Consider the following 22,829-nt stretch of genomic DNA (forward strand, 5'->3'; position numbering starts at 1 on the left):
ATCAGGCCTCAATTTCTTCCTTACTGATAATGTACCCTTTACAAAGATTCAAACAGTACTTTTACAAAGTAAAGCTGAGTTCTTTACAACAGTACTTGTTGTAAGCAAAACAGTGTATTGATATACTGATATAACCCAGTTTTTAAAAGATTTTATTTATTTGAGAGAGAGAGAGAGAGCAAGATGAGGTGGGGAGGGTCAGATAAAGAGTGAGAAGTAGACTCTCCAGTGAGCAGGGAGCCCAATGTGGGACTCAATCCCAGGACCCTGAGATCATGACCTGAGCTGAAGGCAGACAACCAACTGAGCCACGTAGGCTCCCCTATAACTATTTATTTATTTATTTATTTATTTATTTATTTATTTATTATTATTATTATTTAAGATTTTTATTCATTTATTCATGAGAGACACAGGGAAAGAGAGAGGCAAAGACATAGGCAGAAGGAGAAGCAGGCTCCATGCAGGGAGCCCGATGTGGGACTCAATCTCGGGACTCAAGGATCACGCCCTGAACCAAAGGCAAATGCTCAACCGTTGAGCCACCCAGGCATCCCAATTTTTAAAAAAGGATTTATTTGTTAATTTGAGAGAGCAGGAGTGGGAGGGGCATAGGGAGAGGCAGAGAGAATCCCAAGCAGACTCCACACCTAGTATGGAGCCTGATGCAGGGCTTGATCCCACAACTCTGAGATCAGGACCTGAGCCAAAACCAAGAGTTGGATGCTTAACCAACTGCACCACCCAGACACCCCAACTAACACATTTTTAAGACTCTACCCTGTGGGCCACTGCCTTAATCTTTGGATGTCATGTTATACTTACCAAATTAGACTTCCTCCCAGCAGCATCTGTTCCTATCACCTTCCTACTAGGAAGTACTGGGATCCATCTGCCTCAATTCATTGCAATGTACTGAGCACTACTACCTAGATACATAAGAGACTAGAACAGAAGGTCTTTCCCAAGTGCAAGAAAATTTTTCTGAGACCACATCACATGGTTTGCTGGGCACATGCAAAACCTTTCACCAATTCCAGTTTATCCAAACAACTGCCCATTAGTTTTTGACTAATGAAAAGAAGGTTCCTTAGAGGTAACTTAATTTTGACAAATTGCTAACAATATGTATTGAGTGTAGTTATTCCTTATGTAGTATAATAATTTACTATGATGTGAATTCTTGGAGTGGCTGTTTTAATTCACTCCCAGGTGGTCCTGGTATACTACAGATGCCTTTGGGATGGAGGAATCACAGGAAGAAGTTATAAGGAACATGGCTTGGGGTATGAGAGAAGTGAGGGCCAAAAGCTAGCCCCAGAAGCTAAGCATGAGGATGACAACTATCTCCAGGTACTAAATTTCCAGGTATAGGGACAGCTCTCCACTTCAATTTCTTCCTTACTGATAAAGTAGCCTAAAATATCCTACACTGCCTAAAGATGTTTGGTCACTTTCTCCTCTGAGTTGACTATATATCTGGCTACCTGTTTCTAAGATTTCAAAAGGAATTTCAGGTTGTTGAATAGCTACCTAAAATATGGTAATTGTGAGTTTGAAGGAAGGAAGAGAAAAGGTATCTGTGAAATGAAGCCAGAAACTAGGCTAATACAGTAGTGCTTATTATGTAGTCCTATATGTTTGCCTTGACTGGCCACTTATTCAGTCATATGCTTTCCAATGGCTTATGCAAAGAAAGAAACCTAGTCAGTTACACAAAGCTTAGAGTATTCCTAAAATAAAAGCAAAGCTTAGCAATCAATTTCTTCCAAAGGCTGTCATGCTAAGAAACATTAAGTGATGTAAATGGTAGTAACCTCAAGGATACCCTCACAGTAGGTATAAATTCCAGGCTCTCCTACTTATTGACTGTGTGACTTTGGGTAAGTTATTAAGCTTCCAAAGCCTCCATTTCATCATCTATAAAACGAGGATAATAGTGATAATAACAAGAACTACCTCTCTGGGCTGTCGTGATTAAATTGGATAATCCAGGTGAAGCATTTAAGAAATTTATATATCTATTTGTGTGTTTATTTTTAAAACATAACATTTAAATTTCATTAGAGAAAACTAATGGATTCTACAAAATCTAAGTGGGGTCAACCTGAGAGATCCTAAGAGAGAGAGAATAAGTGTTCTTCCAACTCTGAGATTCTCAGAGGTGCTGGGTTCCAGAACTTTGGGCTTGGACTTGCATTCTGAAGTTGGACCTGGTAGTCACAGATTAAATTTAACCTTCCTAGTTTATTACCCTCTTCCAGGCTTCTAGGGCCAATTACAGTCATCAACTTGAGGTATATACCCTTCTAGAACCATTTTATATGCATATACATACAAATACTTGTTTGAATGGAAAAATGTGGTTTTGTGAATCCCATGCCTTTTGCTTGGAAAGAGGAAAAGTCATGATGTATTTTTTTTCCTGCATATAAAGACACCTTTTTAATAGTTATTTCAGGCCACAAGACAATAGAGACTATTTCCGTAGTGTACACATGCGTAGAGCTGCCTCATCGAGAACGTTTAAACTTTAACATTGGCAGTCTTTTCTTAATCCCAGGCAAAAATAATTTCAAGAGGGAAAGGAATTTTGCTGGGAGCCTATGGTCTAGGTAAGCCTCCTTCAGCTAGGTTAGGGACTCGTGACCCCTGGTGGCCAAAGCAGGACTTTATTTTTTAAAAATTTTTCTATAGCAAGAAGCAGTTTACTTATTTATTCATGATAGACATAGAGAGAGGCAGAGACACAGGCAGAGGGAGAAGCTGGCTCCATGCAGGGAGCTGTACGTGGGACTCGATCCCAAGTCCCCAGGATCAGGCCCTGGGCCGACGGCGGCGCTAAACCACTGAGCCACCCGGGCTGCCCAACAAAGTGGGCCTTTAAGGAAGAGACCGGGGCAGCCCCAGAGGCTTAGCGCCTGCCTTCGGCCCAGAGTGTGATCCTGGAGACCCGGGATCGAGTCCCACGTCGGGCTCCCTGCATGGAGCCTGCTTCTCCCTCTGCCCGTATCTCTGCCTCTCTCTCTCTCATGAATAAATAAATATTTGAAAGAAAGAAAGAAAGAAAGAAAGAAAGAAAGAAAGAAAGAAAGAAAGAAAGAAAGAAAGAGAAAAGAAAGAGAAGAAAGAAAGGAAAGAAAGAAAAGAAAGAAAGAAGAAAAAGAAAGAAAGAAAAAGAGAAAGAAAGAAGAGACCGGCCAGCATCTCCTGATCAGTAACTTCTCCCTCTTGGCCCGGGAGCGGTAGGCGGGGGATGAGCTCCTGCCTCTTTCAGGCGGTCCCACTACAGGGACCCCCCAAGCGTGACCGACCCCGGGCCCTCCTAAGTCGCCCCATCCGGCAGCCGGTTGCAGAGTGGCGCCCCAGGGACCAGCCGGGGGTGGGGGGAGGGGGGGCCGGCCCTGCTGCCCTCCGGGCCAGCTGATGCCACTGGGCCCCGCCTCTCCGGGGCCCGCCCGGCTGGCCCCGCCCCATCCGTGACGCCGGGCCCTCCGGCCTGCGGGAGTCCAAGCCGCGAGGATCCCGGGGGCCCCCTCCTGTCTGGGAGGGGGATCACATCGGCCCTTCTCTCCCAGAAGGCGGCGACCCTGACCGTCCCGCCTAAGGCGGCGCTGGCCGCCGAGCTCCTGGACATTCACGTGCACGGCTTAGGCCCGGGGGAGCCGGGGACCCTGCGGGCGCCGGCCGTCTCTACCGCGGCCGCCCCTTCCACTCGGGGCCGCGCTACCAAGCGGGCGGCCGCGGGAGTTGGACCTGGCCGGGGGCCGGGCTCGGGGTGGCCCCTTCACGGGCGTGGAGCCCATGGGGCTTCGTGGAGCCTCACGCCGGCCGGCTCGGAGGATCCCTGCTTCAACCAGATGCCGAGGGGCGTGATGAGCCCCCCCACCCCCAAGTGGAGGTGACCTCCACCGCGCGCCGCGGCAGCCGGCTGTGCCGCTGGGCCCGGCGCTGGCCTCCGCCAGGTGCGGCGCTGGTCCTCCGAGCTCGGCTGCCTGCGGGCCGCCTGCGGGCGTCTTCCCGCTGCCCCCAGGTGCGGGAGGTCTTGAGCGCAGAGCGCTGGGCCTGGCTTTAGGAAATCGACCTACGAAAGCCTGCTTGCTGTGCTAGCTAATTAGTGTTCGGAAAATAAAGCGGGCCCTTCGATTCCTTTGTTTTGTCGCCCTACACACCAGGTAGGACAGTCGCTCTCCTAAATGGCGACTGTACCTCTTTTCTGCCAGCTGCACCCCCATCCCCTTTAAACTCCTCGGGCTGCAGAGCTATTGCTTGTGAGCATCTTTGCTATAATAAGCATAAATGGCCTGTACAGTTTCTAGCATTAAGTATTTACCTCTCTAGTAGGGAGAGCTTTGTGTTAATTTACTTTAACAATTATCATTTCTTGTAATGATGACCAGATTAGTGGATACAAATCTTTCACTGGTATCTGTTCGAGCCCGATCATCACTGAAGGTCCATTACATATATTGTTCACTTTTTTATACTGGTTTCACGTTAGGATACAGATATCTTTTTGTTATTTTCTGACGTACTCGAATTTCTTGAAAACCATCATGATGAGGAAACTTGCTCATTTCATAGACCAAAGAACAATTTATTTTATAGATGAAAAAAAACTAAGGCCTAAAGTGTTTTAACCAGATCCCACAGCTAGATGGTGCTAAAATGAGGGTGCAGTCAAGTTCTTTGAGCGCCAAACTCTGACCTCCACAAACAGGGCCTGAGTTAATGAGTCAAAGAATTAGGTTAGACAAGTTAAACTTGTCTGGTTTATTTTCCATGTTCACTCTCAGGATCCTTAGAACTAAGAATCTTTTATTTATTTATTTTTTTAAAGATCTTATTTTTTTAATTTTTATTTATTTATGATAGTCACAGAGAGAGAGAGAGAGAGGCAGAGACACAGGCAGAGGGAGAAGCAGGCTCCATGCACCGGGAGCCTGACGTGGGATGGATCGCGCCCTGGGCCAAAGGCAGGCGCCAAACCGCTGCGCCACCCAGGGATCCCAAGTAAGACTCTTTTAAACAAGAGATTTAAAACATTTTCATAATTGGGGTTGGTTTTTTTTTTTTTTTAAGATTTTATTTATTCATGAGAGACACAGAGAGGCAGAGATATAGGCAGAGGGAGAAGCAGGCTCCACGCAGGGAGCAGGATGTGGGACTCGATCCTAGGTCTCCATGATCACACCCTGGGCTGAAGGCAGCGATAAACCGCTGAGCCACCCCGGGCTGCCCAAGGGGGGATTTTTTTTTTTTTTTTTTTTTTTTTTGAGTGTATAAAGTCTTAGCAATTTTACATACTGGGGTCAGATTCCTGAATCCAGAGAAAATAAAGAAATTCTCAGTTATTTTAATGTGGTAAGCTAGTGGTTGGAAAAATCTATTGCTGAATAATTTGAGGATCTGTGTGTTATGTCTTTTTTGTGGTTTTGCTTTATCCTTTCTGAAAGTAATCTTGAATCCAGAGATGCTTGGGATCTAATTTTACAAAGAGCAGATCAAGAGATGCCAAGATATTTGAATGTTAAGAAAACCACCTTGTAAATATCACTACATTAATATTTACACCCAAGCTTTCACTTTGGTGGCTAGATTTGCCTTAACTTGTTTCTAGCTTTGAAATTTTAGCCTAAAACAACAACAACAACAACAAAGAAAATTTAGCCTTTGGCACTGGAATTTTAGATCTTTTAGTTTGGATTATATCTAATGTTCTTGCCTCTAACTCTGTTCTTACAGATTTATCTGGCCTTCCCCCCGCCCCCCCCCCTTTTTTTTTAATTTTTAAGATTTTATTTTTTTGAGAGAGTGAGATAGTAAGAGCACCAGCAGGGGGAGACGCAGAGGGAGAAGGCTTGCTCCTGGGAGCCTGACTTGGGGATTGATCCCAGACAGAACCTTGGAATCATGACCTGAGCCAAAGGCAGATGCTTAACCCACTGAGCCACCCAGGCGCCCCTTTATCTGGGACTTTTAATTGGAATAATACAGAAGACTGTATCTGAAAAATACTAGGAGGCAATTGGCTGGGAAATTCTTTTGGAATAGTGAATGAATAACATACTCTACAATAAGAATGTTGAAAGACAAGTAACAGATCAACATTAGAAGGAAATAGTTTGACATTTTACTCCCTTTCCACTGTGAGGGAGCAATAATTTACTCTCCTCTTCAATGTCCTTCTGGCTGGACTAAAAATCAAATGGACGTGAAACAGACCAACCAGAGAAAATGAAATTAATTCTTTATGTATAGGGAATCCACACAGACATGGTAATTCCAAAGACAGGCAAAACAAGGTAAGGAGGAAAGGTTAGAGGCCTAGGACTTTCAAGGGAAGGAATGCAATTCACAGAACAGTAAGAGCAGTTGTTTGGAAATTAGATGTTTGCCCTGCCGTACAGATGGGTCGCTCAGATAAAGTTTATCTCTGGTAATAACACTCATTCTGGAAAAGACCCCCAATTTAGATTTTTCCATGTCATTAAGGGAGGGCTAAACTTTCTCTTGAGCCCACAGGGTCTCAATTGCCTTCAGCTCAAAATAGTCTACATGCCATAGTGGCATATTCTGAGGGGAACTCCCTTGAACCCCTTCAAAGTGAAAACCACTTAAGTGGTTTATCTAGGGGTAGCCTCCCCTTGGCTCCTATGCCACACATATTGTTCATTTTATATTACACCATCATTAGACCTTTAAAATAGTATAAACTTTGTTTACTTAGGGATTTTGGTGACTTTGTATCTTAAGCTCATTGAGAACTCAAAGGGCCCTTTAAAGTTGGATTTTTTTAAATGAGGTATTGCACTTTCATAACTCAAACCCTGCCAAAACTATTTGCTTAGATGATCAGGATTTACTCTTCAAACCAAAACATTTTCCATATCCTTGGTATAAATTATCATATTTTATTCCATTTCTGAGTGTTTTTCTCATAGGGAGAAAAGAAAAAACATTCTTACATAGCCAAAACAGTTATCTATTTCAACTACAACGATAAACCTATTTCAGCCAAACCAGATTTTTTTTCAAGGCAAATAAGTGAATGTTTTATTTATTTATTTTTTAAAAAAGATTTAATTTATTTGACAGAGAGAGAAAGCACAAGCAGGGGGAATGCACAGGCAGAGGGTAGAGAGAAGCAGACTCCTCGCTGAGCAGGGAGCCTGCTGTGGGGCTATATCTCAGAATCCTGGAATCATGACCTGATCCCAAGGCAGCCACCCAGGTGCCCCTAGGAACTTTTGAAATAGAAAAAAATAATCTAAAAAAATTTAAAGTTAGAAAATAATAATGTTTTTCCAAAAATATAAATTATACAATTAGAATTTGCTTTAGAAGGGAAGCCTGGGTGGCTCAGCGATTTAGTGCCGCCCTCAGCCCAGGGTGTGACTCTGGAGACCCAGGATCGAGTCCCACGTCGGGCTCCCTGCATGGAGCCTGCTTCTCCCTCTGCCTGTGTCTCTGCCTCTCTCTCTCTCTCTCTCTCTCTCCCCCCGTATCTCTCATGAATAAATAAATAAATAAATCTTTAAGAAAAAAAAAAGAATTTGCTTTAGAAAATATTAGCTAGGTATCATAGTCCATTAAGTGTCCTGTCATCTAATCCCAGATTAATCCTCTTTCCTGGTTTATAGGAGATGGTCCTTTTCCTGGTTTGATTGATGTTTGGTGATGGAGGATTAAATGAATCTCGAGCTAGTGTCCTGGCTTGTGGAGGTTTTGCCACTCTGGCTTTGCCATTTTTTGGCTATGAAGATCTACCTCCAATCATGAAGGACTTAAATTTAGATTACTTTGAGGAGGCAGCTAAATTTGTGCAAAGTCGCCCAAAGGTGAGTGGGATTGTAGAGAGAAATAAATGTATTTAAAACGAACTCCTTAGGGCCACGGGAGAGTGAATAAAGACAGTGGTCCTAATGGTCTGGAAAATGTAACAAATACCTGTTGAATGAATTAATGGATAAATACATGAATAAATAAGGTATCTGATAAATACATAAATGCTTTTTCTTTATTGAGGGCTGTGGCCCCATTAACAATCAGGCTTTCTCTCTCTCTCTCTCTCTCTCTCTTTCTCTCTCTCGTTTGCCTTCTTTTCCTTCAATCTCTAGGTTAAAGGTCAAACATTGGAATGATAGGTTCTGGCTAACGGGCAGAGTTGGCCTTTTCTATGGCTAGTTTTCTCCCAAATATAGCTGCAGTTGTGAGCATCAATGGCTGCATCTCTAACACAACTACTGCCCTTACATGTGGTAGATTTATCCTGCCAGGACTGCCTTTTAACCTGGACAAAATCTCTGCCATGGATTTAGGGGTTTCTGATGTTAAAGAAGCCCTGGGAGGACCCCTTGGATCCAACTTACTGGGAAAGCCATATCCCCCTTGAGAAAGCCAGTGTCCATTTTCTTTTTATAGTCGGAGAGGATGACAGGCTTATGCTGACATAGCTGTGAAGCACCTCGCAGAGCATGGGAAGACAAATTTCACTGTTTTAAGCTACCCTAACACTGGCCACAGAATAGATCCCCCTTATAGCCCTTTTCTCTATATCCCTGGATCCCGTGTTGGGAGTGCCTGTTTTGGGAGGTGGACAGCTGAAAGGTCATGCTGCTGCTCAGATTGAGTCTTCGAAGATCTTGAAGCTTTTGCACTTGCATCTAGGGTAAAGTCTAACAAACTAGAGAGTTAAGTTTAGCATATGCGCAGAAAGAATTAAGGGATAGATAGAATATTTTTAACATGTAGTAACTGAAATCTTGACTTCTCAGGGACATCTGTAAGCTTTTAAAAGAAGTAAGAATACTTGTCTCAAGTTCATCAGGGTTTGTAACTTTGGTTACTATCCCTGTTTCTCCATGTTTGGTTTGTTTGAGCTTGAGCTCAAGGTAGTTGCTAAGTGAAAACCAGTTTCCAGTCTGTCATTTTACTCATCCTTCCCCCCTACCCTCCGTGTTACCTGTACTTCTGAAGGTTTTTAAAAACTGATGTGTGATAATTAGTTTGCTATTATGTGTCCCAGAGTTTATAAAACTGTTTTGGACAGGGGTGAATACATGAATATAGGTCCCTGGTTTTATGTTGAGGAGCCATTGGGCTATGATAACTTTCTCATAACAGTCAGAAGCTGGAGTGAATTCTGACAACATGACTCAGAGGTTAATTTGTGGTCGACTGAAGTCATAGAATCCTTTCTGTTGTTAATCAGGTTTTGATTTTTTTTTTCTAGTTGCCACCTGTTGTAGGATCTTTAAAGAAAGTTAGAAATCCTAAAATACTTGCTTTAAAACTGCCAACCAATGACTGAGAAACCTTGATTCATTATAGTTCATTTATCTCTGTATTTGTATTTTATTTTTTTATTTATGATAGTCACAGAGAGAGAGAGAGGCAGAGACACAGGCAGAGGGAGAAGCAGGCTCCATGCACCGGGAGCCCGACGTGGGATTCGATCCCAGGTCTCCAGGATCGCACCCTGGGCCAAAGGCAGGCGCTAAACCGCTGCACCACCCAGGGTTCCCTCTGTATTTGTATTTTAAAAAACTTTCTTCACACTTTGTTTAAAAAACATATTTAAAAATAGGCATATGTCAGTTCTCCCCCCAAGTTCATAATTACACAAGTAGGCAATGTAATTATCTGAGGGAAGGACAGAGTTCATTTCCTTCTACTTTCTACTACTCTCACCAAAAATTTAATTACAATTTGTGGATGAGCCTTAATTTATTAAAATAATTTAACTGAAGTTCTGAGATTCTGTTTTAAACATTAAAAATATGTATAGAATTAAAAGATGTTAAAAGTTCTGGACTTCTTATAATTTAGCTTCAGTTTAGTTTTTTGTTCTTCCACGCAATTGAAGGGAGAGATTAAAGTATTAATTATCAGCCTTTGATTTTGGTTGATCAGTAGATCTTGTGGTCAGAACTATATTTCGGGTTCTTCTTGGCAGAAGATGAAGTATTCTCACCTTAATAGTTCCCCTCCCCCAAATTAACATTATTTTTAGAATATAATACATGTTTCAAATCATTAACATCAACAAGAAAGTATATATGTCATACTTTACACACACACACATATACGTACATATGTATTACCTCCTGATTTTTGGGTTATTCGTGTACGATTTTTATTTTTATTTTTTATTTTATTTTTTTAAAGATTTTATTTATTCATGAAAGACATAGAAAGAGAGGCAGAGACACAGGCAGAGGGAGAAGCACGCTCCATGCACCGGGAGCCCGACGTGGGATTCGATTCCGGATTTCCAGGATCACGCCCTGAGCTGAAGGCAGACGCTCAACCGCTGAGCCACCCAGGCATCCCTGCTTTGGTGATTTTATACTTCAAATTAAGGTCTAAAAAAACACCAGCTGTGAAAGCAATATAAATGGACTTTAACTTGGACCTCATCTGTTAAGTTCCCATGCTTGGAGAAACTAATGTCAACTCATCATGTGATACTCAATTTGTACAATAAATTATGAACCTGGAAAAAAAATTAAAAAAAAATAAAACTTTAAAACCTCGCTATAAAATAACTTTAAAAATTCCCTTCCCCTGCAGATTGCCCCTCGCATCCTTCTCACTATCACCTTTTGTAATTTACCTGTAGTCCGACTGAGGCTAAATTCAGCTGAATTTCCTCGGTTACCTTTCCCAGCCCCCCCAGGGAGCTAAGAGGTGAATGAAAGCATAAAATGCTGGTTTTAGGGGCGCCTGAGTGGCTCAGCCAGTTAAACATCTGCCTTTGGCTCAGGTCACCATTCCCTGAGTCCCAGGATTGAGCCCTGCCAGGGACTCCCTGCTCCTAGGGGAGTCTGCTGCTCCCTTTACCGCTCTCTTGCTCACTCTCTCAAATAAATAAAATCTTTAAAAAATATAATAAAATGCTGATTTTATATATCTGAGGTGTTTTTCTCCCTCCCCTCCTCCTATGAAATTAGACAAATATTGTAAAATACTGAGTTGCTAGGTATATGGAGAAATGAAGTCACTTATATGTACACTGTTGTTTATAATTGACACAGCCTTCTGGAGAGCTGTTGGCAATAGTATTGAAAGCTATAAAAACGTATGCACCTCTGTCACCCAGGTGACATTCCCACTTCTAGGACTTCATCCTGAAGGAATAATCAGACACGGAGATTTCTGTTCAAAATTTTAATAGCAGAGCCCGGCGCGCGCGGGTGGCGGCGGCGGCGGCGCAGGCAAAATGCTAATCGGGTTGTCTGCACAATCTCTTTGGATTCCCATAAGCACCTGGAGAGAGACAGGAATTCCACCCATTTTTCGACTGAGAAAACTGAGGCTCCATCACATGAAGTGACACTTGCCCACGACCACGCAGCTGGATCATTCTGGCTGCTCTGTTGACACAGACCGTGGAGGGCGAGGGCAGAAGCCGCCGACTCCCAGGAGGCAACTGCACTAGTGTAGATCTCCAGAGTGCGCCCCCGCTTCTCGCTGCTCATGCCGCTGGGACTGGGGCGGCGGAAAAAGGCGCCGCCTCTGGTGGAAAATGAGGAGGCCGAGCCAGGCCGTGGGGGGCTGGGCGTGGGGGAGCCAGGGCCCCTGGGTGGGGGTGGGGCAGGGGGGCCCCACATGGGCCTACCCCCGCCTCCCCCGGCCCTGCGGCCCCGCCTCGTGTTCCACACCCAGCTGGCCCACGGCAGTCCCACTGGCCGCATCGAGGGCTTCACCAACGTCAAGGAGCTGTATGGCAAGATCGCCGAGGCCTTCCGGCTGCCAGCTGCCGAGGTGATGTTTTGTACCCTCAACACCCACAAAGTGGACATGGACAAGCTCTTGGGGGGCCAGATCGGGCTGGAGGACTTCATCTTTGCCCACGTCAAGGGGCAGCGCAAGGAGGTAGAGGTGTTCAAGTCAGAGGAGGCGCTGGGGCTCACCATCACTGACAACGGGGCCGGCTATGCCTTCATCAAGCGCATTAAGGAGGGAAGCGTGATCGACCACATCCAGCTCATCAGTGTGGGTGACATGATCGAGGCCATTAACGGGCAGAGTCTGCTGGGCTGCCGGCACTACGAGGTGGCTCGTCTGCTCAAGGAGCTGCCCCGAGGCCGCACCTTCACGCTGAAGCTCACAGAGCCCCGCAAGGCCTTCGACATGATCGGTGTCCGCTCAGGGGGTGGCCGTCCTGGCTCTGGCCCCCAGCTGGGCACTGGCCGAGGGACCCTCCGGCTCAGATCCCGCGGCCCTGCCACAGTAGAGGATGTGCCCTCAGCCTTTGAGGAGAAGGCAATTGAGAAGGTAGATGACCTGCTGGAGAGTTACATGGGCATCAGGGACACGGAGTTGGCGGCCACCATGGTAGAGCTTGGAAAGGACAAAAGGAACCCAGATGAGCTCGCCGAGGCCCTGGATGAACGGCTTGGTGACTTTGTCTTCCCTGATGAGTTCGTCTTTGACGTCTGGGGTGCCATTGGGGATGCCAAGGTCGGCCGCTTCTAGGCCTCCCTCCAGACCTCTCAGTGACCTGGCTCTGCTTGGTGGGAGCCCCCAGTGGGAGGGCCTCCATGGCCTGGACCCCAGCATCCGGCTTGGACCTTGCTCAAGGGCCCAAGGATGATGCAGAGTGGCGGTGGGGCCCAGCCTCCGCCCCACTCCAATCGGTACCACCCCTCCCCAGCTCCCACCCTGGCTGGGGTCCCCGGTCCCCCCTTGCCCTGCTCCCCACTTACCTCAGCCGAGTCAGGCGCAGGGAGGGGGGAGGGCCCAGCCAGATGGGGCGGCCACCCTCCGCCCCCAACACTTTCCGCATCAGCTGCCAAACTGGTCCCTCATCTCCCTGGGGCCTGTTTGGGGGTCGTGACCTCCCTAGTTTCCTGCTGCAGGGAATGCAGAAGGGGGGGCATTCCCCCCTCAGCAAATGCAATAATGCCCTCCTCCCCACGCCCCACCCAGAGAGGAGCCCCCTCACCGTGGAGTCTGTTACCTCTGCATCCGAAACACTAGTCTGCTGTGAACCCCCCAACCTCCCTGCCTCCCCTGCCCCGTGTCCCCCTCAGCCTAGCCCCAGACGGAAGGGGCAGGAGGGAGGATGGCGGTGGGCATTTTATATCTGAATTTGCTGTCTTAAACCATAAAGAATCTATCTGCTGTTAAAAAAAAAAAAATTTTTTTAATAGCAAAAAGAGAAACAACTGAAATATCAAAAAAAGAATTGGTATTATCAAATATCCAAATAATGAAATAATATACTTCCCTTAAAAATGTTGCTGGAAAAAAGATGTTGCTGAAATGCATCTATTCACATGCGGTCATGATGTACTAATTTAAAATGTAAGTTGCCAAACAAAATAGCTGCATAGGGAGAGCCCGAGTGGCTCAGCGGTTTAGCGCCACCTTTAGTCCAGGGCCTGATCCCGGAGACGCGGATCGAGTCCCGTGTCAGTCTCCCTGCATGGAGCCTGCTTCTCCCTCTGCCTGCGTCTCTGCCTCTCTCTCTGTGTCTCTCATGAATAAATGAATAAAATCTTAAAAAAAAAATCATCAAAGCAATGCCTCCATATGTGGCCAATACACAATTCATTCTACCTGTGAGACTAGAAGGGTTGAAATGTTCTTTGATGCCACTGAAATGGAATTGGGCATCAGTTTCTGGACCTGCCGTGATTTCAATCTTGCAAAAGGTAGCAATTCCACTCGGTTTTAAAGTTTTAAACTTTAGGCAGGTACGTCATTCCAGATCAGCTGAAACTGCTTTCGATAGAAAGCATCTCCCGACCACTCGGCGCGGTTAAGCTCTCGCGTCCCGCGAGCCACAGCAGCAGCCACGCCACCGCAGCTGCGGGCAGGCGAGCGGCACGCGGGCGGGAGGACCCGGGTGGCTGCAGCGCGGTCCCACAATGCCCCGCACGCGCCACCCTGAGGGCGGAGAGAAAGGACCGCTACCGGGGGTGGGATCCACGGAGGGCTCCGAGGAGTGCGCACGCGCACTGACCCCCGCGGGCCCTAGCAACCAGAGCAGTGACAGTAGCAACGGCCGGAATGGTGAGTACCCTCTAGGCCTCGGAGCCAAAGAGGAGATTGGAGGTAGAAAAGGGTGACGGTGGCGTGTTGAGGATCGGAGGGCCCCTTGATCGGCGGAAGGAAGCCGGTAACGGACACTGGCTCCGCAGTCAGAGGCCTGAGGCGAAAGAGAAGCCCCGGCGCGGGGTGATGCGGGGTGAGGGCGGCCTGGGGCGGATTGGAGGCTGGGTGAATGTGGAGGGACCCTGCCAGAGAAAGGGAGGGCAGAGAGCAGGAATTTCTCGAAAAAGAGCGGATCAGACTGGGGAAGGTGATGGAAGGCAGAGCGTGAATAAGGATATTTCTGTACACAGAAGTGATCCCCCCCCACCCCCGGCGAGATGGGGCGCGGGGAGCTGGTTACACGAGTGGAATGTGTGTAACGCATTCCTAAACGCACAGCTTGGGAATACAGAGTGCAGCTGTATTCCTAAACGGATGTGCCCAAGCTGTCCTCTGAGTGCAGTTAGGAGGTAGCATTGTAACAGCCCACTCAGAGAGAATATACGAGGATAGCGTTTCTCAAATTTAAGTATGCCTGAGTATAGTTGGCCTAAGACTGCGCTTGGTGGAGTGCAAGTTATGAGTTTTTAATTTGATGGGGTTCAGGAATGTGCATTTCAACAGTGCACCTCAAGCCATCCTACCTTTGGAGGGCATCCCACCACACTTTGAGAAATACAGCTACCTTGGATTTGAGACCTATCAGTGATCTATCCAATCGAAGCCCTTTATGAAGTAGTGATTTTTACCTACTGCTGCTCTTCAATTCCTACTTAACACGGACACTGTTTTGCTTACAGACTTGGTAGTTCCAAGGGATGTTGTTGGTTGATTAGAGACCCAGTCAAAGCTGTTTAGCAATGTATGTGATTGTCCTGCCGGATGGAGATGTTTATGAAGAATAACTATAATTAGTTGTCTTCATTTTTGTGATTCCAGTGCCGTTTAAGTGGGCAGAGATTGAGCCCAGGAAATTTAAATGATGACGAAGTCATGCCTGCCCTCAACCGCAAGATTAAATACCACTCTTTTAAAAGTAGTTTCCCTCCAGGCTTTCCTTACCTTATTCCACAGGCATTTAGCTGAAAACCACTGCCAAAGAAAGTAGAAAGTTCTACTGGAACCTAGATTTATATTCAGGTGAAGAAATAATCAGCCCTAAATGATTCTGAAAGTATGAACCATGAGAATTATTGAAAATCTTCAAATGGAGAATCAGAACCAGTGGCTAGACGAAGCTAACTAAGGCTGGAAACTAGTAGTTCCAGAGTCCTCCAGAAATCAGGCCCACATAATTTTTTAATGAACAAAATATTAGTTCCCAGGTCACTTGGGTGGTTCAGTCAGTTGGGCATCTGCATTAGGCTCAGGTCATGATCCCAGTATCTCTGGATCAAGCCCCGGGTTGGGCTCCCTGCTCAGTGGGAAGTCAGCTTCTCCCTCCCCCTGCCTTTGCAGTCTTGTGTTCTCTCTCTCCCTCTCAAATAAATAAATCTTTAAAAAAATATATTAGCTTTCAATGTCTTTAAATGATCGTATTCATATCAGAAGTCACATTTATGGCATCTCTGAAAAATCAGAAATACCATATTTCACCACTGGACACATTCCCCCCCCCATTTTTTGTATTACTAATATATGTTGGTGTAATATGATTGGTAGCATCTTTTTTCTTAATAGTACATAAAATATTATTTTCAATAATGGAATTTTAAGGTTTGAAGAAATGTGATATTAGGATAAATATTGTCCCAAGTTCCACCTGCCAGCTGTTTTCTAAAGCCAGAGTAGAGGTTATCCTCTACCAGCTTTACCCATTAAAGATGTCCATTGGTCCTTCAGGCATTTCCGTTTTTGACTCCTGCTATCTGTAGGAAAACTAGTAACCTCACAAACCAACTCGTAGACAGCTAGATTGCTTCCAGTTTGAAAGTATTTTTATATGTGTCTTTTCATGGACCCGTACAGGGATTTCTCTGGGAAGTCTACCCAGAAGTGGGATTTCAGAGTCACAGGGCCTATGCATACTTAATTTCCTTAGGCTTTGTCATACTGCTTTCCAGAATGGCTTTGCTAGTTCGTTTTGTTTTGTTTTAATTTTAAGTAAGCTATACTCCTAACATTGGTTTTGAACTGCCCACCTGAGATCAAGAGTTGCATGCTCTACTGACTGAGCCAGCCAGACACCCCTGGCTCTGCTAGCTTTTACTTCCTTCAGTAATGCATAAAAATTCTACATTCTCACCAAATTTCTAATTTTTGCCAATTTGAGATGTTTTTTAGTATCCTATTGTTTTACCCTGCATTTCTCTGATTTTCAGGGAGTTCCAATACCTCATGAAGTCATTTGGACTTCAGTTTCTGTGCATTCTCTGTTATATTTTTTGCCAACCTTTCCCATTTTTTTGTTTTCTGAATTTTATGAGTTCTTTCTATATTCTAATATTAGTCTTTTGTTGGTTTTACTTTGAAAATATCTTCTCCCAACTTTTCTGTTAACTCTCTCAACAGTGTTCTTCACTTGTTGATCTCTTGTACCATGTTAAACAGTAGCAATGATAGTAGGGATCTTTGATGTATTTGGGATCTTAGAGTACTTTTAGTGTTATCTCCCAATTTGGCCCTCCTTGACTACTTTATTTAAAATAAACATAGTCTACACACATAGACACACATCCTGATACCCCTTACCAAATCCAGCATTTTTGTTTTTGCATTTTCTTTTTCCTTAGTAATTGTCACCTTCTAATATACTGCTTTATTTATTTATTTATTTATTACATATATTATTTACCATCTAACTCCTGCCATTAGATGTAAGTTCCATGAAGGCTGGGACTTTTGTTCTGTTCATTGATATATCCCAAGCATGTAAAAGAATGTTTGGTACATAGTTGACACTTAATGAATATTTGCTGAAATGAATAAATTTCTTCATTAAGTATGGAGTTTACTATAGCTTTTTGGTATGTGGCTTTTATCAAGTAGGGAATTTCCCTGTAACTTTTGTTTGAAAGCTTTTAATATCAGATATAGGGGCACTTGTGTGGCTCAGTGGTTGAGCGCCTGCCTTCGGCTCAGGTCATGATCTCAGGACCTGAGATGGAGTCCTGAGTCTCACCTTGGGTCCCCAGAGGGAGTCTGTTTCTCCCTCTGCCTATGTCTCTGCTTCTCTCTCTGTGTCTCTCATGAATAAATAAATAAAATATTTTTTAAAAAAGAAAAAATATCAGATGTAGAACTTCATAAAGTACTTTTTCTTCACTTAACTGAAATAAATGTGATTTCCCCCTTTAATCCATTAATCCATATTTATAGGGTTTTTTGTTGTTAAACAATCCTTATGTTGCTGGGATCACCCATTCTTTTTTTTTTTTTTTCCGCCAGTACCATGATTCTTTTATTTATTTATTTTTATTTTTATTTTTTGTATACTTTTTATTTTTTTTATTATTTTTATTTTTTTTTTAATTTTATTTATTTATCCATAGAGGGAAAGAGAGAGGTAGAGACACAGGCAGAGGGAGAAGCAGGCTCCATGCAGGGAGCCTGACATGGGACTCCATCCAGGGTCGCCAGGATCACACCCCAGGCTGCAGGCGGCTCTAAACCGCTGCGCCACCGGGGCTGCCCTTTTGTATACTTTTTTATTGGAGTTCGATTTGCCAACATATAGCATAACACCCAGTGCTCATCCCGTCAAGTGCCCCCCCTCAGTGCCCGTCACCTAGTCACCCCATCCCCCCGCCCACCTCCCCTTCCACTACCCCTGTTTGTTTCCTAGAGTTAGGAGTCTCTCATGGTTTGTCACCCCCTCTGATGTTTCCCACTCATTTTCTCTCCTTTCCCTTTTAATCCCTTTCACTATTTTTTATATTCCCCGAATGAATGAGACCTTATAATGTTTGTCCTTCTCCGATTGACTTACTTCATTCAGCATAATACCTTCAGTTCCATCCACCTCGAAGCAAATGGTGGGTATTTGTCCTTTTTTTTTTTTTTTCCCCAAAGCTAACTTTTTAAAATAAATTTATTTTTTATTGGTGTTCAATTTGCCAACATATAGAATAACACCCAGTGCTCATTCCGTCAAGTGCCCAGCTCAGTGACTGTCACATAGTCACCCCCACTCCCCGCCCACCTCCCCTTCCACCACCCCTAGTTCGTTTCCCAGTTAGGAGTCTTTCATGTTCTGTCTTCCTTTCTGATATTTCCCACTCATTTTTTCTCCTTTCCCCTTTATTCCCTTTCACTATTTTTTATATTCCCCAAATGAATGAGACCATATAATGTTTGTCCTTTATTTGTCCTTTCTAATGGCTGAGGAATATTCCATTGTATACATCTTCTTTATCCATTCATCTTTTGATGGACACCGAGGCTCCTTCCACAGTTTGGCTATTGGGGACATTGCTGCTATAAACATTGGGGTGCAGGTGTCCTGCTGTTTCACTGCATCAGTATCTTTGGGGTAAATCCCCAGCAGTGCAATTGCTGGGTCATAGGGCAGTTCTATTTTTAACTCTTTGAGGAACCTCCACACAGTTTTCCAGAGTGGCTGTACCAGTTCACATTCCCACCAACAGTGCAGGAGGGTTCCCCTTTCTCCACATCCTCTCCAACATTTGTTGTTTCCTGTCTTGTTCATTTTCCCCATTCTCACTGGTGTGAGGTAGTATCTCATTGTGGTTTTGATTTATATTTCCCTGATGGCCAGTGATGCAGAGCATTTTCTCATGAGCTTATTGGCCATGTCTGTGTTTTCTTTGGTGAAATTTCTGTTCATGTCTTTTGCCCATTTGATGATTGGATTGTTTGTTTCTTTGCTGTTGAGTTTAATAAGTTCTTTATATATCTTGGATACTAGCCCTTTATCTGATAGGTCATTTGAAAATATCTTCTCCCATTCTGTAGGTTGTCTTTTAGTTTTGTTGACTGTTTCTTTTGCTGTGTAGAAGCTTTTTATCTTGATTAAGTCCCAATAGTTCATATTTGCTTTTGTTTCCCTTGCCTTCATAGATGTATCTTGCAAGAAGTCGCTGTGGCCAAGTTCAAAAAGGGTGTTGCCTGTGTTCTCCTCTAGGATTTTTTTTTTAATTTTTATTTATTTATGATAGTCACAGAGAGAGAGAGAGAGGCAGAGACACAGGCAGAGGGAGAAGCAGGCTCCATGCACCGGGAGCCCGATGTGGGATTCGATCCCGGGTCTCCAGGATCGCGCCCTGGGTCAAAGGCAGGCACCAAACCGCTGCGCCACCCAGGGATCCCTCCTCTAGGATTTTGATGGATTCGTGTCTCATATTTAGATCTTTCATCCATTTTGAGTTTATCTTTGTGTCTGGTGTAAGAGAATGGTCTAGTTTCTTCTGCACGTGGCAGGATCAGCCATTCTTGATGATGATTATTATTCACCATTGGCTTTGGAGATCTAAAACTTTCAAATCTGTGTTGAGAAATAAAGAGGACTTATCTGGTTATGGCATCAAGGTTATTCCGCCTCATAAAATAAACTGGCAGCTTTCCCTTTTCTGGTTTCTGAAACAACTTGTGTAACAGGGAATATCTGTTCCTTGAAAACTTGGCAGAATTTACTTGTATAATTATCTAGGCTTGGAGCTGTAGGGAATAAGGGTAAATCCCTGATTATCTTTTTAACATTTTAAATAGTTATTGGTCTATTCACATTTTCTTATTTTTCCTGTGACAGGTTGGCACTTTTGTGTTTTTTTTCTAGAACTACATCTTTTTCTAGGTTTTCAAACTTACTACCATATATTTGCTTAAAATATTTTATTTTTAAATCTTTGTGGTATCTGTTATTTCCTCTGATTCTATGTTTTTGTCATATAGCTCTCTTTTTTCTCAATCAGGCTTGCTAGAGATTTAGGAACCAACTTATAGTTTTGTTAATCTTTTTTTCCTCTTAGATCTATTTTCCATTGACTTCTTCCTTTGTATTTTCTTCAGCCTTCTTTGAATTTGCAGTGATGTGTTTTTTCAATTATCTTAAATGCTTAGCTTGTTTTCTGTCTCTTATTTTCGAATAAATAAATATATTTGAAGCTATTAAGTTTCCTTTTAAATGTTATATTCTGGGACACCTGGATGGCTCAGTAGTTGAGCACCTCCCTTCAGCCCAGGGCATGATCCTGAAGTCCCAGGATCGAGTCCCACATTGGGATCCCTACATGGAGTCTGCTTCTCTCTCTCTCTGTGTGTCTCTCATGAATAAATAAATAATATCTTAAAAAGAAATAAATGTTATATTCCTCAAATTTTGATATTTTTTCTTTTATTGTTTTACGTTATAGTTTACTTTTAAACCCAAGGGTTATTTATTACTGTGTCTTTGCTTTCTACACATAATGGCATATACAGTTGAGCAGCATAGGTTTGAACTGCACTGATCCAGTTATATGGAGATTTTTTCCAATAAATACACTGAAGCACTGTAAATGTATTTCTCTTATGATTTTCTTTTTAAAAAATTTATTTTAGAGAGATACAGAGAGAGAGTGCGAGCAGGAGGGAGAGGTAGAGAGGGAGAATCTTGAGCAGACTCTGTGCTGAGCCTGATGTGGAGCTCTATCTCAGGACCCTGAGCTCCACCTGAGCTGAAACCAAGGGTTGGACACTTAACCTATTGAGCCATGATTTTTTAAAAAGACTTTTTTAATTTATTTGATAGAGAGAGAAAGAGAGAGGCAGAGAATAATCAGGGGGAGCAGCAGAGGGAGAAGGAGAAGCAGGCTTTCTGCTGAGCAAGGAACCCAATGTAGGGCTCTATCCCAGAACCCCGGGATCATGACCAGAATTGAAGACAGGTGCTTAACTGACTGAGCCATTCAGGTACCCCCTTTAATGATTTTCTTAATAATATTTTCTTTTCTCTAGCTTACTCTTGTAAGAATTCAGTATATAATGCATGTAACATGCAAAATGTATATTAATCAACTCTTCACGTTATTTGTAAGGTTTCTGGTCAATAGTAAAGTTTTTGGTGAGTCAGAAGTTATACTCATTTTTGGGATGCCTGGGTGGCTCAACGGTTGAGAGTCTGACTCGGCTCAGAGCGTGATTGGGCTCTCTGTGGGATGCTTCTCCCTCTATGTCTCTGCCTCTCTCTGTGTCTCTCATGAATAAATAAGAAGTTATACTCAGATTTTTGACTGTGCAGGGGGAGAGGTTAGTGTTCCTAATGCCGTCTTGTTGGAGGGTTAACTGTACTTTAAAATTTTTCCTTTTGTTATTGTGTAGTATTTTTTTATGAACTCTAGCAATAATTCAAAGGATGTCTTCCTTTTCTCACATTTAAATTTGTGTCATATTAAATTGAATCTAAGATACTATTGATAATAAGGTACAACAGTATTTTATGTTCTAAGAAAGAAAAATAAGTTGGAATTAAACCATGACAAGTAATTTCTAATCACTTAGAATTTTTATTTTGCACTTACTGACAGAGTTCTTTTAAAGGTAGTTAGGCATGTTAGATTTTTATCACATGTAATTCTTTGTAAACATAAAAAGAAAGCTATGTATATGAAATAAAATGGTTAATATTTTCCTAGATCATCACCACTGCCACCTGGTCACAGTAATTGTAAATTGTTCCTGGTTATACAATGCATCCAAATTTCAAAGATGTTAAAATGTAAAAGATGTAGATCTTAGAATCAATGAATCAACGAGATAAGATATATTTTAATATTAAATGTTGAAAGCTATATTTTTTGTAAACCAAGTAGAAGTGAAGTATATGGGTATTACATCATGATTTCCATAATTTCTTTGAGAGGCAATTAAATAAATCATTCTGATTTGAGGAAATTAAAATACTCTGTTTGCATATAAAGTCTCAAAGAAAGAAGTTAATCTTTTCTGTGATAGATGTTGAGGCTAATAATCATTGCATGAAAATTGAATCAACCAATCATACCAATAAAGACACTCTTGTTTCTTCTCCTTTTAAGGCAAAAGCAACAACCATCAAAGAAGCTCTAGCCAGATGGGTGAGTATATGAATTTTTACCTCTTTTAGAAACCATATAAGGAGAATTTTTGGATAGTTATTTAAATCTGACCATTCAATGCAAGGAATCTTTGTGATACTGGAACTATTTAGCTGTCTTAACTGTGGCAGTGGGTATGTGAACCTATGCAAAGTGATAAAATTGTATACACTTAATAACACATACAAGCATATTCACACTTGTATATAAATTGAGTACTAGGGATCCCTGGGTGGCACAGCGGTTTGGCGCCTGCCTTTGGCCCAGGGCGCGATCCTGGAGACCCGGAATCGAATCCCACATCGGGCTCCCGGTGCATGGAGCCTGCTTCTCCCTCTGCCTGTGTCTCTGTCTCTCTCTCTCTCTCTGTGACTATCATAAATAAATAAAAAATTAAAAAAAATAAATTGAGTACTAGTAAAATTGGGAAAGTCTGATTAAAATCATGGATTATGTCAATATCAATACTCTACATGTCTGTCAGCGGATAAGTAGATAAAAAATGTGTACATATACAGAGTGGAATATTATTCAGCCACAAAAGGAAGAAAATTCTGCCATTTACGACAACATGGACAGACTTTGAATATATTATGCTAAGTGCAATAAGTCAGACAGAGAAAGACATACTCTATGATCTCACTTATATGTGGAATGTAAAAAAGCTGAACTCATAGAATAGAATGATTGCCAGGGATTGGGGTGTGGGGGAAATGGGGAAATGTTGGTCAAAGGGTACAAATGTCCAGTTATAAGGCAAGTTCTGGGGGT

At 43.2% G+C, this 22,829-nt stretch overlaps 1 protein-coding gene, 1 long non-coding RNA gene and 1 pseudogene across 3 annotated transcripts in view; all 3 read left to right on the forward strand.

The window, feature by feature from the left end:
* The first annotated feature begins 3,974 nt into the window (after positions 1 to 3,974).
* LOC144320865 (uncharacterized) lies at positions 3,975 to 10,905 on the forward strand. Its single transcript, XR_013386502.1, has 3 exons — positions 3,975 to 4,175; positions 7,644 to 7,841; positions 10,171 to 10,905. It is a non-coding gene; the product is annotated as an uncharacterized LOC144320865 (long non-coding RNA).
* Positions 10,906 to 11,178: 273 nt separating this feature from the next.
* LOC144320864 (PDZ domain-containing protein GIPC1 pseudogene) lies at positions 11,179 to 13,126 on the forward strand (annotated as a pseudogene). The gene is made up of 2 exons (XR_013386500.1): positions 11,179 to 11,219; positions 11,269 to 13,126. The product of XR_013386500.1 is annotated as a PDZ domain-containing protein GIPC1 pseudogene (transcript).
* A 781-nt stretch (positions 13,127 to 13,907) lies between these two features.
* Positions 13,908 to 22,829, forward strand: part of DNAL1 (dynein axonemal light chain 1) — a 43,193-nt gene continuing 34,271 nt past the window's right edge. The window contains exons 1-2 of the mRNA XM_077909937.1: positions 13,908 to 14,025; positions 22,020 to 22,058. Coding sequence (XP_077766063.1) covers positions 14,023 to 14,025; positions 22,020 to 22,058 — 42 coding nt within the window. The 5' untranslated portion in view covers positions 13,908 to 14,022. The remainder of the gene's footprint in view (positions 14,026 to 22,019; positions 22,059 to 22,829) is intronic.

Source organism: Canis aureus, chromosome 9 (assembly GCF_053574225.1).
Source record: "Canis aureus isolate CA01 chromosome 9, VMU_Caureus_v.1.0, whole genome shotgun sequence".
Classification (NCBI taxonomy): domain Eukaryota; kingdom Metazoa; phylum Chordata; class Mammalia; order Carnivora; family Canidae; genus Canis; species Canis aureus.